At 46.6% G+C, this 15,727-nt stretch overlaps 7 protein-coding genes across 7 annotated transcripts; 6 read left to right on the top strand and 1 right to left on the bottom strand.

Moving 5' to 3' along the window:
* Positions 1–404: 404 nt before the first annotated feature.
* On the top strand, positions 405–1,748 carry ERG13 (hydroxymethylglutaryl-CoA synthase; the record flags this gene model as incomplete). The annotated part of the gene is made up of 1 exon (XM_018859031.1): positions 405–1,748. One exon carries the CDS (start codon positions 405–407, stop codon positions 1,746–1,748), a length of 1,344 nt encoding a protein of 447 aa, XP_018710487.1.
* A 453-nt stretch (positions 1,749–2,201) lies between these two features.
* On the top strand, positions 2,202–4,130 carry TUB1 (alpha-tubulin; the record flags this gene model as incomplete). The annotated part of the gene is made up of 2 exons (XM_018859291.1): positions 2,202–2,226; positions 2,650–4,130. 2 exons carry the CDS (start codon positions 2,202–2,204, stop codon positions 3,969–3,971), a joined length of 1,347 nt encoding a protein of 448 aa, XP_018710486.1. The 3' UTR covers positions 3,972–4,130.
* Positions 4,131–4,278: 148 nt separating this feature from the next.
* METBIDRAFT_32972 (cytochrome-b5 reductase) lies at positions 4,279–5,454 on the top strand. Its single transcript, XM_018856178.1, has one exon. The coding sequence runs from the start codon at positions 4,395–4,397 to the stop codon at positions 5,196–5,198; it is 804 nt and encodes a 267-aa protein (XP_018710485.1). The 5' UTR covers positions 4,279–4,394; the 3' UTR covers positions 5,199–5,454.
* Positions 5,455–5,620: 166 nt separating this feature from the next.
* On the top strand, positions 5,621–6,361 carry METBIDRAFT_45091 (uncharacterized protein; the record flags this gene model as incomplete). Its single annotated transcript, XM_018857875.1, has 1 exon — positions 5,621–6,361. One exon carries the CDS (start codon positions 5,621–5,623, stop codon positions 6,359–6,361), a length of 741 nt encoding a protein of 246 aa, XP_018710484.1.
* A 926-nt stretch (positions 6,362–7,287) lies between these two features.
* METBIDRAFT_79280 (uncharacterized protein) lies at positions 7,288–8,520 on the top strand (the record flags this gene model as incomplete). The annotated part of the gene is made up of 1 exon (XM_018859030.1): positions 7,288–8,520. The coding sequence occupies one exon, from the start codon at positions 7,288–7,290 to the stop codon at positions 8,518–8,520; it is 1,233 nt and encodes a 410-aa protein (XP_018710483.1).
* Positions 8,521–8,650: 130 nt separating this feature from the next.
* Positions 8,651–12,688, bottom strand: METBIDRAFT_72794 (translation initiation factor 3 subunit; the record flags this gene model as incomplete). Its single annotated transcript, XM_018858408.1, has 2 exons — positions 9,682–12,688; positions 8,651–9,606 (listed from the first exon to the last, which is right to left on the bottom strand). Exons 1-2 carry the CDS (start codon positions 12,527–12,529, stop codon positions 8,651–8,653), a joined length of 3,804 nt encoding a protein of 1,267 aa, XP_018710482.1. The 5' UTR covers positions 12,530–12,688.
* A 230-nt stretch (positions 12,689–12,918) lies between these two features.
* METBIDRAFT_32968 (SCF ubiquitin ligase complex subunit) lies at positions 12,919–15,528 on the top strand. Its single transcript, XM_018856177.1, has one exon. It carries the CDS (start codon positions 13,073–13,075, stop codon positions 15,041–15,043), a length of 1,971 nt encoding a protein of 656 aa, XP_018710481.1. The 5' UTR covers positions 12,919–13,072; the 3' UTR covers positions 15,044–15,528.
* The last annotated feature ends 199 nt before the right edge of the window (positions 15,529–15,727 follow it).

The raw sequence follows: 15,727 nt of genomic DNA, 5'->3' as shown, positions 1-15,727 counted from the left end.
GGGCCTCGCGACAGTCTGGTGGGGTTGAGATGGGCGAATCCCCACCCAAAGATGAACTACGCACATCCTATGTTTTTACCTGGCTAGCCCTTGTTTTCGGTGGCATTGCCTCAATTCGAAACCAAGTTACCCATCCGCCAGTCACGTCCCCATGTGCAACTCAGAAGCTGCCACCCATCACTACGGGCAAGTAATAAATGGGCCCACTGCCCGGCATGGCGCGGTGCCCCAGGCTGCAGTACGCGTCGTACCGTCGTTTACTATTAGTGGATTTTTTTGCAGCGGTGGCCGCGCGCTAAGTGGGGCGCTCCGATCCACCTACCTTTCTTCTTTTCCCCTTATCCAGCCGTTGAATTGTCCCAGCGTCAAAGAAAGTAAAAACACATCGAACACACATCGCAAACATGGCTCCTCAAAACGTTGGTATCAAGGCCATCGAGGTCTACATCCCCACCAACTACGTGAACCAGTCTGACTTGGAGACATTCGATGGGATTCCCGCCGGCAAGTACACGATTGGATTGGGCCAAACGAACATGGCGTTTGTTTCGGACAGAGAAGATATCTACTCGCTCTCGTTGACCGTGACCAGCAGGTTGTTGAAGAACTACAACATTGACCCCAGCTCGATCGGCAGATTGGAGGTTGGCACGGAGACCTTGTTGGACAAGTCCAAGTCCGTCAAGTCCGTTTTGATGCAGCTCTTCCAGGACAACGACGACATCGAGGGTGTGGACACCGTCAACGCCTGCTACGGCGGTACCTCTGCTGTGATCAACGCGGTCAACTGGGTGGAGTCCTCCTCGTGGGACGGCAGAGACGCCATTGTCGTCGCCGGCGACATTGCCATTTACTCGCAAGGTGCTGCCAGGCCCACGGGTGGAGTCGGTGCGGTTGCCTTGCTCATTGGGCCAGACGCCCCCGTCGTGTTTGACTCGGCCAGAGGCTCGCACATGGAGCACGCCTACGACTTCTACAAGCCCGACTTCACCTCGGAATACCCCGTTGTCGATGGCCACTTCTCTTTGACCTGCTACACAAAGTCGGTGGATCGCGCGTACAAGAACTATTCCAAGAAAGTCACCAAGGACACCAACAAGACCGTGGGCTTCTTGGACTACTTCGACTACTCGGCCTTCCACGTCCCTACGTGTAAGTTGGTGACCAAGTCCTTTGCCAGATTGTTGTACAACGACTTCTTGTCCAACCCAGAGGCCTTCAGAGGCAAGTTGGACCAGGACACATTCGACCAAGTGAGTGCCGTCTCCTACGAGCAGTCCTTGACCGACAGAAACATCGAAAAGGTGTTCCTCGGCCTTGCTAAGGAGGAGTCAAACAAGAGGCTCGCGTCCGCTTTGAAGGTCCCCACCAACACCGGAAACATGTACACCGCGTCTTGTTGGGCCTCCTTGGCCTCTGTTTTGTACTTCGCTGGTAACGAGGAGTTACAGAACAAGAGAATCTCCATCTTCTCCTACGGCTCAGGTCTTGCCTCCACTTTGTTGTCAGTCAGGGTCGTCGGTGACATTTCGGCCATAACGAAGGTGTTGAACTTGGACTACAAGTTGGGCGAGGGTAGACAGAAGAAGACTCCAGAGGAGTATGTTGAGCACATTGCCTTGAGAGAAAAGGCCCATTTGCAGAAGAACTTCAAGCCTCAGGGTTCCGTGGAGGACATCGCACCAGGTGCTTACTACTTGGTCAACATCGATGACAAATTCCAGAGAACCTACGAAATCAAAAACTAATTCTAACCTCCTTCGTTACGGTCGCCCTTTGCATCCTTCGTTGCGACTCGGGGCTCTTACCTCTGTCTCACCTATATATAAGCCAACCTGCAATTGATACGAGATACGACTGAAGAGTCTCAAGCAATTTCTGAAACGTAGCGTCGCGCATCGATTGCACGTTGCAAAATACACACAATACCCGATTAAAACACGAGTCGCCCACGCGGTCTGACTTCGTTCTTGAAGGCTTGTGTCCTCGCAGATCCCACTCTAGTGATCCTGAAACTCAGCAGCATGAATTCTTCGTCCTTGCAACAACGTATATTTATTTTTCACCCATTTCGGGAAATCGTGTACATCCGTACACCCAGGGGCTCAACTCTGCGCGGTGCGAATATCGATACGTAAATAGTTCCAAACATCTTCCCCGAGCCTTGTATAGCACCATCCCACATCATTTAATCGACAGTCATGAGGGAAGTCATCAGCATTAATGGTATGTAACTTCGAAATTTGAGTTCCTGGGATACTCGTGCTCATGATTGCACACATAAATTTTCTGCTTATACCGTGTCTGTGGTACCGTGTGATCTGAGTCAACGCCCCTACCCACCTACCACATGGTAAGCATAAGAGCCCAAAAAAGTCTTTACGATGATGCGAGACTGTTGGCACAAACGAAGATCTTTGCATCTCCGGTCATGCACTTTCATCCCTTTGTCTTTCAATCTCCTGACTGGTGAACGTCTCTCGGGAAGCAGGATTGAATGTAACAAGTGGATATGCACGATTTTCTCCTTCTGGGCCACACGGATCCCGGCGGCAAAGGAACCAAAACCATGAGTCTGTATGCCCGGGAAATTGCGTGTCATAGAATGGGCAGGAATTAAGATATCGAATGGTTACTAACAGCTTATAGTGGGTCAGGCCGGTTGCCAGATCGGAAACGCGTGCTGGGAATTGTACTCCCAAGAACACGGCATCAGAAAAGATGGCTACTTGCAAGAGGGCCTTGACAGACCAAAGGGAGGCGAAGAGGGCTTCTCTACCTTTTTCTCCGAGACTGGTTCCGGTAAGTATGTTCCAAGAGCGTTGTATGTGGATTTGGAGCCCAACGTGATCGACGAGGTGCGTACCGGCGCGTACAAAGACTTGTTTCACCCCGAGCAGTTGATTGCTGGCAAGGAGGACGCTGCCAACAACTACGCTAGAGGTCACTACACTGTGGGAAGAGAGCTTTTGGATGATATCTTGGACAGAGTAAGAAGAATGTCGGACCAGTGTGACGGCTTACAGGGTTTCCTCTTCACCCATTCGTTGGGCGGTGGTACGGGCTCTGGATTGGGCTCGTTGCTTTTGGAACAATTGTCCATCGACTACGGCAAGAAGTCCAAGTTGGAATTTGCTGTTTACCCAGCGCCCCAGCTTTCGACGTCCGTTGTTGAGCCATACAACACCGTATTGACGACCCACACCACTTTGGAGCATGCTGACTGTACTTTCATGGTCGACAACGAGGCCATCTACGATATGTGCCGCCGGAACTTGGACGTGTCGAGGCCAAGCTTTGGCTCGTTGAACAGCTTGATTGCTCAGGTGGTGTCCTCTGTGACGGCGTCCTTGAGATTCGACGGCTCGTTGAATGTTGACTTGAACGAGTTCCAGACGAACTTGGTTCCTTACCCTAGAATCCATTTCCCGTTGGTGTCGTACGCTCCGGTGTTCTCCAAGACCAGAGCTAGCCACGAGGCCAACTCGGTTTCTGAAATCACTGCGTCCTGTTTCGAACCTGGCAACCAGTTGGTCAAGTGTGACCCAAGAGTCGGCAAGTACATGGCCACCTGCTTGTTGTACCGTGGAGACGTGGTCACCAGAGACGTTCAAAACTCTGTCGCGCAGATCAAGGCCAAGAAGACGGTCCAGTTGGTGGACTGGTGTCCAACCGGCTTCAAGATTGGTATTTGCTACCAGCCCCCAACTGCCATCGAGGGTTCTGAATTGGCCTCTGCCAAGAGGGCTGTCTGTATGTTGTCCAACACCACTGCCATTGCCGAGGCCTGGAAGAGAATCGACAAGAAGTTTGACTTGATGTACTCCAAGAGAGCCTTCGTTCACTGGTATGTGGGCGAAGGCATGGAGGAAGGTGAGTTTACGGAGGCCAGAGAAGACTTAGCTGCTTTGGAAAGAGACTACGAGGAGGTTGGAACCGACTCTTTTCCAGAGGAGGAGGAGGAGTACTAAGCCGCCATTCTCTCTTATATACCCATTACAGGACAACCAAGTCTCGGATAGAGCCCCGAGGTTGTGCTACGCTCGTGTCGAGCATGTTGATATCCATATTTTGAATAAATTTTCTGATCTAATGAGCCGCGCAGCATCAATGAAAGCCCCCGGTCCGCCCTTGTCCTGTGGTCTCAAAAAAGGCACTGGTGTTTTTTTTTTTTTTCACGTGGAACCACGCGGAACCACACCCTCCACTTACAAATTTGGACTCGCAGGTTCTCTCGTCAAAGTAAAGACCTCGGATCATCACACCAACCTCAAATGTCAGAGTCAAATGATAACAGAGACTTGCTAAAGCAGCCACTCCACGGGATTTATATTCCGGTGGCTCTCATCATCTTTGGCACCTGCATCATTGACTACCACTACCTCCCATACACAATGACCTTCACGGCCATTATCTGCACGATCAACTTCTGGGAAGCTTGGAGACGTAGAAAGTCGATTGACCCTGTGAAATGGAATGACTTGGAACTTATTGATAAAACTGTCATTTCGAAGAACTCCGCTATTTATAGATTCAAGTTGTTCCACGAGGACGAGGTGTTGGACATTCCCGCAGGCCACCATGTTGCTTGTTGTTTCAGCATCGATGGCAAGGACGAGATCAGGTACTACTCCCCGATCTCCAACAGATTTGATACCGGCTTCTTTGATATCTTGGTGAAGTCGTATCCTAACGGTAAAGTCTCCAAAAGATTTGCCATGTTGAAGGAGGGCCAGACTGTGAAGTTCAGAGGGCCTGTGGGCAGGTTGAACTACACCACAAACATGGCCGACCACATTGGTCTCGTGGCTGGTGGATCGGGTATTACTCCTATTTTGCAAGTGATCACTAAAGTCATCACTACGCCGGAGGATAAGACGAAGCTCACGTTACTTTTTGGTAATGAAACTGAAAACGACATTTTGTTGCAGAACGAGCTCGACGAAATCGCCAAAAAATACCCTGATTTTAGCGTGCACTATGCTGTCACGGAGCCGTCGGCTGCTTGGGAGGGAGAGACCGGATACATAACCAAGGAAATGATCGAGAAGTACATGCCCAAGCCTTCTCACGAAAATAGGCTTTTCATCTGTGGCCCTCCAGAGATGAAGAAGAGTTTGATTGAGGCGTCCAGCGAGTTGGGTTGGGAAAAGACAACCATGAAATCGCTGCCAGAAGATCAGGTGTTTTGTTTCTGAGTTTTTGGATGACCTACGTCTCTCTGTTCTTCCCACATCTGCAGCTAAAGGCTGCGTGTGGCACCGTCATCTTTGTTATGAATCTATTTTCCAAAGTAGACAAGCATTCTAGGGTGAACGGCTTGGAGAGATGCGCTTTCCAATATCCATCATCAGGAAATCCAACTCGAGTTGATGGCTAGAGAGGATGCTGAGGATGTAGGAAATCGAATTATTTAGCATGAATATATTGAAAATTTGTAAAATCCGATAGGTAGACTGACCTTTGTGTTGTTATCTCCTCTGATATCTTCACATCGTACCTGCACAAGCTTTATATACCAAACGCCAAACATGTGCATACTTTATCGTTTTTCTACTTAGTACCTAGATTTAGACACGAGAGAAGTATCGTGTCACTTTTGACTTTGACTCAGCTGACTATGGACAGATCGGTATGCTCCTTTTACCAAAAAATCGGCGCTTGTAGACATGGGGAGAAATGCTCGAGGAAACACATCAGGCCATCGGAGTCCAAGACAGTTCTCTTAGCCAATATATATCAGAACCCGAAGGTTTCAACCAATGAGAATGAGACAATGAACGATAAACAGATGATAGAGGCTTTTGATCATTTCTACAGTGACGTCTTCAAGAAACTAGCGACCGTGGGAGAAGTTGAGAGGATAGTTGTGTGTGAGAATGAGAATTTCCACTTGAGTGGGAATGTTTACGTACGCTTCACCACAGCCCAGGCGGCCAACGATGCAGTCATGCTGCTAAACCAGGAATGGTATGCTGGGCGGCCAGTATACTGTGAGCTCTCACCAGTGTCCAGTTTCCAGGAGGCCAATTGCAGGGCCCACGACACTAACTCTTGTACTCGAGGTGACCACTGCAATTTTATGCATGTGATTAGACCTACTGACGATCTTCGGGTACGCTTGAGACAAGCGCAAGACAAGCAAATTGCGCTAACGAAAATTCGCTTGGCCATGGGTGATCCGTCATGGGGCATGCAATGGGAAGAGCCCTCAAGTGAAAAATATAAGCGTGAATCTGTTCCACAGGCTACTTCGAGTGTCCCTATAACAAGCAATAATCTGGAGACTCCCGGAGATATTGGCGGGGACCCGGAGGATTCAAAGGTGGAAGCTGTGGCAAAACTCTTCGGAAAGGAGTGAGGATGGTTCACTTATAGGCATTTATAAAACAGAAAACGACAATGAACAACATTTTCGAGAACTTTGGGGACCGGAAATAATGGTCAGATTGTCAAATTGTCCAGAAAGGCGTTTTACTTTTTTTCTGGTTCTTGATTTTTCAATTTTCAAAGTGATTCGGGTGAGCGGAGCGCTCGGGGAAATTGCTGGGGTAATATAATAAAGCTACGAAGAACAGTTGTTCCAATTAACTCAAAAAACAGGAAAGACGGACATCATTCAATCCTTGATCTTCCATGACGTTCAAGGAACCCGAAAGTGTTCCGCCCGAGCCAAAACCCCCTATCTTTTGTGAGGTGCTTACAAATTACTGTCTGCCTTGGAAAAGTGCCTGTACGTCCAATCGCGGTGGTTGGCTCGGGTATACTCAGGTCAGTGCCGTGACCAGACATGCCGCATGAGTCCCAATTTTTCAATTCCCAGTTCTCAGCTTGTTTAGGTTTCTTTTTTGCCCATCTACACTTAGATCCCCAAGTGCCCGCAACTTGCTGACATTTATTACGAACGAGCACCAGAGAATCGTATATTACACCACACGCGACGCAGACTGGGCCATCGCAAGAACTGTCACTTGTTAGGTTTCCACATACTACAAATTTCCTACTCGCCAATACAGGAAAACTGCGGCTCGACCAACCAGCTACAGAATGTCCTATACTCCGCCTTGCATGTTAACCGGCCGTTCCTTTAAGTCGTTCAATCTGCGACTTTGGCTAGCTCCGAGTCGGCGTCCTATTCTGTTTTTTCTGGCCCTGCTGCACGCGAACACCGGCAAACGCAGCTTAGTGACAGGCGCAGCAAACACCTCACTAAAGCACACCTCAGTCTGTCTGCTTCTAAGCTTGTTCCTGGGACACAGAAATTTTTCAACAGGAAAAATAGCAAATATGGCCTCTGGCTCCAAGCTGCCAAAACAAAGTGCTGGCGTGTCGGGAGTTGGCAAACAAGCCCCCACCCAAAGCACGCAGGGACATTCACATACTCATGAAGATCGCCACGATGACACAGGCAATCTCCACAGCCATGACCACAAATCGCTATTCCACACCCATACCCACTCCAACCATCATAACGAGCTTTTGGGTAAGGGATTTCTCACGAACCCGGCAGTAAGAATCACGTGGATCGGGCTCGTGGTGAACGTTGTCATGGCCGGGTCGAAAGCCGTGGGTGGAGTCTACTTCCATTCGCAAGCCTTGATAGCAGATGCAATCCACTCTGTATCTGATATGGTTGCTGACTTTTTGACGTTGGCAACCGTGAACGTTGCTCTGAAGGAAGGCTCCTATACCAAATACCCATTGGGATATGGAAAGCTCGAATCACTAGGCACGTTTGCTGTGGCCGGAGTGCTCTTGTTTGCCGGCTTCACAGTAGGGTGGTCTTCATTGCTACAGATCTTTGAGATTTTCTTGCCCTCCCACATATATGAGCAGTTGCTGGTGTTGCAAGTGCATTCACACTCTCACTCTTTGGGCCCCGATATACCCGCAGACCACTCTCACTCCCACGCGTCCGTTGGTCTGTCTGAGAGGGTTGCACCCAATATCAATGCTGCATGGATCGCTCTCGCGTCTATCGGTGTAAAGGAAATTCTCTACCGGAAAACCATGAGCGTGGCGCATCAAACGAACTCAAAGATTCTTGTTGCCAACGCATGGCACCATAGAGTTGACTCTTTGACCGCTGGTGTTGCTTTCATTACTGTGACTAGCGGCGTTCTATTGGGTTGGTCTTGGTTGGACGCAGTCGGGGGTCTTGTTGTTTCAGCATTGATCATGAAGGCGGGGTCTGGAAGCTTGAAGGTCGCTTGGTATGAACTAATAGACAGGGGCTCCGACCCCAAATCCGAGGATTACACCCAGATCAGGCTGATTGTCGATACCGAAGTGAAGAACGTTTCACAAGCAATGAAAACCGGATTTCAGTTGACGGACTTTTCGGTGTTGACGGCTGGCGCAAGAACGAACTTGATTCTCAAGTTAACCACAGACAAGGACATAGCGTTAGCCGCCATCAATGACTTGGAGCACGATTTGGTTGCAGGAATCCGGGAGAAGGACAAGACCGTCGGGAAAGTTTTTGTCGAGTATTCGTTGAACGATGACAAGCACACATGAACTATTTCTAAATAAAGCATTGAAGTCATAGACGTTCACCAAAATAATTCGATATTTTCAATTCTCAAACGTTTGTAGAAGGCATACAAAAAGATAAATACAAGATACACCTTCGCTGCTCAATTAGCATCTAATTCTTCTTCTTGGACTTTTTGCCCTTCAGCTTCCCTTCAATGAATTGCAAAATCTCATCCACGGACTTGCTGGCAATTTCCGGGTCTGGGGTGCTCAGGTCACTCTTTTTTTCCTTCTTGGATTTCACTGGCTGGGGCTTAGTAGCTCTGACAGAACCCTTCGACTTCTTGTTCACTTGTTGGGCCAAGATCTTCTTTTTCTCCGCCAATTGTTGCTCCGAAAAGACCAAGTATTTGGCGAGGTTCGTTGCGAAGCTAGAGCACTCCTTAGAGAGGACATCATCTGGACCAACAATCCTGTTAAAGGCGTATGCTGCCTTTTCAAAGTGTTCCAAAGCAGGTTTGTACTCGTTCGTCTGCACAAGCATGACAGCCAAACGGTGTCTGAGAATTGCAGTAATATCAGAAAGCTCACCATTCAATTTAATGGAAAGATCCAAAGCCATATTGAAGAACTTTTTGGCTTCGGAGGTAAGCTTCATTTGTTGCAAGATCGTTGCAAAACTAGAGAAAGTGTTAACGGTATTGGGATGCTCAGGACCATAGACAACACTCCAATCTTGATACGCTTTCAAGTTCATCATGAAAGCACTTACGTGGTCTTTGTTCAATGAATCAAAGAATGAAGCTTTGACATAAGAGTTGATAGTCTCATAACTGTCCAATCCGGTCAATCTCTCGTGCAAGATTGTGGATTTTCTTGCGATAATCGAGGCCTCGGAATGTAAGCCACACTCTGAGTAAATCTGAGCCAAAGTCGAGTAGAAACCCGTTGTTTCTTGGTGAACATTTCCGTATATTTGTTGATAGAACGCGACCAACTCGGCTAAGAGATCCAAGCCGATTTGCTTTTCACCTTCCTGGATCTGCATTCTTGCGGTCTCGAAGACTTCGTCAACAAATGAACATCTGTAAGAAGAATCCTTCACAAGAGGGACGAAAGAAACAACGTCTTCTGGAATGAAGGTAGTAGTGCGAGGTGCTGGAGCAGCAATTGGAGTTGTTTGCTTCTGTTTGTGCTTTTTACCCTTTGGTGTCACCAATGTCTCTTTTTCAGATACAACTGGTTTGTTAGCATCCAAAGCTTCCTTTGTAAAGGCGTATTGCTGTGCTTTCCACTGAATTCCGAACTTCAAAGCAATCTCTCTGAGGAGTTGCAATGGTTTGACACACTTGAGCCACTCATCATCGAGAGAGTATCTAAACCGCACAAATACTTCTTTTGCAATTGACTTTGAAATTTTTGCGTTATCTAAACTGACAAACGCTAATTCCTCTTGAGAAAAGAAAGATTTGAACAGTTCATCAATGTTCACAGCGGGAGAAGTCGTGATCTCACCACCCAACAAACAGTTATGAAAGTGCGAGACAAAATATGGCATCAAGAGAGCAGGTATAGTACTACCCACTCTACGCAAGAAGTGTTTTGATGCCCTAGCGATCATCTCTTGCACGCAAACATTGTATAATGCTCTCATATTAGCGGCGACGGGAACCATTTTGGCGGCTGTCGTGTCTCTCTCTTTCTTATCTTCTGAGACACTTGAGTCCTTAGAATCATTCTCTGCCTCTTTGGCATTGGTTTCAGCAGACTCATCAGCTGTTTTAGCTTCTTCTTCACGCGCGCTTTCCAAGACAGCCTCGTTTACCTTGATGGTTTCCTCAAGACTGGTTTGAAAGTCCTCAGCTTTCTTCAAGGCTTGCTGTGCAACCTCACCTAGGTATCTCATGTTAATACCGCTTCTGTGCAAGTAGTCAGACAACTGAACACCATCATATGGTACAGCATTTTCAGAGACATCCTTGAGGAATTCTGGAATGAGGTGTTTTTTGACGAATTCAGATAACTCTCTCACCGTTTGTTTGTCTTCATCCGACTCATTGACTCCAGTAAAGGCATCCGGGTTGAACGTGATTTGATCGTAGGAAATAGCAATCTGAGGCTTGGAATCACCTTCAAGCTTGCCCTCTTTCTCCAAGCGCTCAGTCTCAAGTTTGAAAATAACAGCGGCCTTTCTCTTGTACCATTCCTCAACTGCCTCATGCCTCAAAGAAGCTTCCTTGTGGGGATATGAATTCTCAGAAGACTCATCATAGTGAGAGTCAATGAAATCTATATCGATCGGGGTGGTTCTGTACAAATCGATCAAGTATTTTCTGCCGTCAGTGCCGATGAGACCTTTAGTGTCCTTGGACACGACCAACTCTTGATCACCGGTACTTGCACCAGTAGCTAATTCAACTTTATGTTTTTTCAAGTGAAAAGCTTCGGCCACTGGCTTCAAGACTTCTTCGAACTTGGGGTTGACATTGATCTTGTTTTCATCGATGGAGTATCCACAGGCGACTTTGTCAAGAGACTGTCCCTCCTCATCAACTTGATCATTAAAGACACCAGGAACTGGAGCTTGACACACAACACGCTCGCCAAGGTAGTCCACAACACAGGAAAGCAAGTTACAGACACCAGTTGAATCAATTCTGTTCAAAAGCTTGACCGAAGAAATGTCTTTTCCGAAACAATAACGGGCAGCCTCATCTCCACCGCTCTTTTCATGAGCACCCGTGGCATCCACACCAAAACTATAGAAAATGTTATTTCTCAAAAAGATGTGCTTGTCCCGGCTTTCGTTTGGGTTAAGTGGGACCAAGTTGCCGTTGACAATTTCAATCGCTGTGGAGACTGCAGCTTGGTTGAAATCCTGGATATATTTGTTGAGCAACTTGTCTCTGAGAAGACGCTCATTAAACGTTTCACGTGGGAACTCCTTAATCCCCTGGAACTCATCATTCCAGTCCTTCACAAATTCTGCACCATCAACACCATTGGAGAAGATAGCGACCTGAGATCTGGAATAGTCAGGAATGCTTTGCAGTTTAATCTGCAGTTCGTTGACAGCCCAAGAGAACTTGGATGGGATCTGCGAGGGGATCAAGTAGGTTTCTGAAAACTGCGAGGCCAAGCCCAATGCTTCCTTGTTCTGAGAGAGCGTAGGTGTGAATTTAGCAGACAACTTGTCGATCAAGTTGTACAAGAGGTAGTCCTTGTGGAAAGACCCCTTCTCATTCACCTTCAAGGAAGGATCGAAATTTGCGTTGGACAACTTGCTCACAAAAAATCCGGACGCATGACAAGTGATTGAAAAGGTCTCACTTTCCAACGTTGTCAATGTCAAGTACAACAAGTCCCCCTTCAACTTTTGCTGCTGTGGGACTGGGTTCCACTGACTTAAAGTGAGAGACTTGATGGGAATATTCCACTTGCTCAAGACGGAGTCGCCGGCCACATGGCTGGAAAGAGATTGCAGGTTTTCCTCAATAACACTATCGACAATGGTCTTTATAGACTGCAAATCTTCCTCATCGATTGAAAGCGCATTCTCTGGTGTTTTGGTGTCATCAGAGTCCTCACCAGCAGAGGAATTAGCCTTTTGCTCAGACCCAACTTGAATATCCTTCAAACCAATGGAGTTAAACTTGGAAAATCCAGAGGCGACACTAAAGGTACGAGACGCATGGTCATAAAAGTTCATACCAATATTTTCTCTGAACTTAATGAGATGGTCGTAGACGTCTTTCAAGTTGTAGGGCTTTTCAACCAAATTGAGATTGACCTCACCGGTCTTGCCACCCAAAACCTCGGACAATTGATCAAAGTCATCAAAATCTTCAGTTATTCTAACATTGTCGAGAACAAGCGAATAATTTGTGACACTGTTCAACTGTGGAGAGGCTGCCAATGCTTCCTTTACATCAGAAATGGTTTCTTGCAAGGTATGCGTCGTTTCAACAAAATCGATTTGGGCACCAATACTGGCAGGAAGTCTTATTCTAAGCTTGACATCCTGCACTTCTTCCGGGTTTGAGTCAGCCATTTTGGATGTAGCGCTCACGTCGTGAAGTAGAGTGAAGTGAACGAACGACTGAAAAAATCTTAGCTGCGAAATCGACAATTTTAGTAGTGCACGTAGGAGTAAAATTCCGGGCTAGCTCCGGGCGAATGGCAGGTTGATTAATCACCACCCATATTATCATCGCTTGGACGTATAATAAGAGGGTTTTTGCTTTTAAAGCTGTTTGCATAATTTTTGACACTCCGTTCTGTGAGGAGTTTTGATATTCTTCGTTGTTGGTCATTTGTGCTATACTGGCATTTTGCGTCATAGTCAGTGAGATCCCGAGCCAAGATTTTCCCCATGTCGCATTTTGACTCACTTCGACAGGCAACGTAGAGTCTTGCCACGTGACTTCAGCATAAGGCAATCAATCCATGTTTTGCCATCACATTTAAGACCGTTCTTTTGGCTTGTTCCTGATACCACACGAGCAGAACTCTAGTCCCAGAAACAGACCCGCAGATATTGGTATTCACGACACGTATTTAATTTTTCTGAACATCTTCTAATCTCGAGTTTTAAATGCACCAGGATTCGCTTGGAAATACTACGGAAAACGAGAAGCAATCCACACAAAGAGGGGACACCAGCATCAATGCATTGCCGTTGGAGATTTTCATTCTTATATTCGCCCATGTTTCCCCAGTGGACCTTAAGGATTTAAGATTGGTGTGTCGTAAATGGAATGACGTGATTCTGGACAATGGGACATGGATCCGGGCGTTTGATAACCGTCTAGGCACAGGCAAAATTTTTGCATCAACCACTCGATCAAATATCTGGATTCAGGAGTACTTTGGAAGGATGGCTGCCATTCGCCGATGGGCTAAGGCAAAGGCTTTTTCGCGTCTGTATCAACTTGTGAATAATCTGTTTGGGCGGATCACTCAGGTTGAGACAGACTTTGTTAATGACAGGCTCTTGACATTTTCCCAGTTTTCCGGTACCATATCTCTGTGTTCATTGACTCTGGGTAAAAATCAAGTCTTCATACCGGAGAGTAGCTTGTTTGGCGAGATCGTAGCCTTCGACGTCACGTGGAATTATTCCTGTGTTGCCAATACGAACGGAGGACTTTTTTTGAAAAACTTGATCACCGCAACTGCGTCGGGCTCGAACCAATCTTCGGTTAAAAAAATAGCACAATCCGAGTTTCCATTTGCCGCAGTGAAACTCAACAAGTTCCTGGATAAGAACAGGGAAAAACCTGATGTTGTGTCACTAACTCAAGATGGAGCTTTGAGTTTCTGGAGTATATCAGGGAAGCTTGTTGCCAATTTGAACTTACACGGTACAACATTAGACTTACGAACAGACTTCAAGACGGTAGTCGTTATTTCTCAAGACTTTTTGCATGTCATCGATCTCGTGCAGGCAACGGTTGTCACCTCATTCCAACACGGTTGGCGCTTCAATTCATTACCAATTGCGTTTGAAGTTGATTTCCACGACCACAATGTTGTTGTTGCTGACAAGACTCTGTTTAAAGTGTTTCACTATAATAAAAAGCATTGCAAAATTCTGGAAGAAAGTGCACCAGAGGGACTCTCGATCATCGAAGGGACCATGCAAGATGCCGGTTTTCCAAGAAATCAAGATATTGCCGGAGGCGATGGCCTTCTCTTTGCCCTCACCTTTTCAGATGGAAGCGTTGGCGTTGTCAACATACGAGACCTCGATGGCACGATTCCGTTCAAAACTCGAATTTTGCCTTTTCGTGATGATCGTGCCCCACAAGGAATCGAATCCTATACGAAGGTCGCATTGAACAGCACCGTCATTGCTATTGGAGCATTGGCAGATTGGATCCATTTCTATGATGCCCATTCTGGCAAATACTTGAGGGAAGGGACAAAAATTTCTAGAAAGTTCACGAGACAAGGAACAATGCCCATTCTGAAAATTCAATTTTCACCCAATGGCTTCTCTGGCGTTGTTGTCAGTGATGACGCTATCCAGTATTTCCGATATGGTGAGGACCTTATAGTAAAGAAGAAGCCTTTTGCGCCACAGGCTGTTGATTTGAAATCTCGAAGAACAGTGAATCAGCACATCAAATCCGAAATGGCTGACTACAACGAACAGGTTAATCAAAAGCTCCAAGAAGATATCCTTCTCGATAAGTATAACGGCGTTAAATTCGACGACGAACAAGATGAGCTTCGAGTTGCATTGGCCTTGAGTATTAGCTGCGGCCAAAACGGGCAGGATGTGTTAAATGATAAGGATGACAGTGATCTTGCCGCAGCGCTAGCTTTACTGGAAGAAGCATCTAAAATGAACTCGTTTACACTGGATGAAGATCTAGAATTGAGAGCTGCCTTACGATTGTCGGAGTCGGAAAGTTATCGTAGTGTTCATGGGCTTGAAACATCTCAATCTGAGGGACTGAGCAATTCCCTACATATGGACAGACAATTGGAATCGTTACAAAATGATTCAGAGGATGAGGTCTTGCGGAAGATAATCGAGCTTTCCATGTTGGAGCAGTAGAAGTGGGACAGGGTTTAAAAAAGTCACAGGGAAAACTGTCACTCGCAATGTCCATGAAACATTCGAAAAATTAGGTTTCATGAGATTGCCGATCGAATATTTGACTAGGATGGAGGTTCTCTGTTTTTCATTGTCAGTGGTAAAGGTGAACAGCTAGTCACGGAGTTCAAAAGACGGGAAAGAAATCCGACTTTTGCCAGCCACTGCAATGGAAATTTTGGTTTCGTTCATAATTGAAGTTTTGACTTCGATGTTCTTCATAATTACAGAGGTTAGAATGGGGCGCACCGCACGAGCATTTGATCTGAAACACTTTCGATTACTGAGGCACGCTAGACAGGAATCACATACCTGCATTGTCCGACCCAAGTTTCCCCGCAAAAAGCTGAATAGACAATATAGTTTAACACAAAACACTTGCAGGCGTTTATATAAAATCTGTTTCCTATTCCCTGTGACAGCAACTTATGATTATTCATTCAATCAATAGACTATCTACGATCTTATATTATCGTTATCCACGATCCTATATTATACGCATCTCCAGTCTTATTCAACCGACATCCCGAGTTTGCCCGCGACCAGGAATAAACCGGCGCAATGTCCGAGGTCCGCCGAATGTGATTCGCTTCCTGCATGTGGCATCATGGCTCGCACCAACCGTTTTTCGCATCTTCTATTCGC

Source organism: Metschnikowia bicuspidata, assembly GCF_001664035.1.
Source record: "Metschnikowia bicuspidata var. bicuspidata NRRL YB-4993 chromosome Unknown METBIscaffold_5, whole genome shotgun sequence".
Classification (NCBI taxonomy): domain Eukaryota; kingdom Fungi; phylum Ascomycota; class Pichiomycetes; order Serinales; family Metschnikowiaceae; genus Metschnikowia; species Metschnikowia bicuspidata.
The sequence above is the reverse complement of the archived record's forward strand: the minus strand, read 5'-3'. Positions and strand labels throughout refer to the sequence as shown.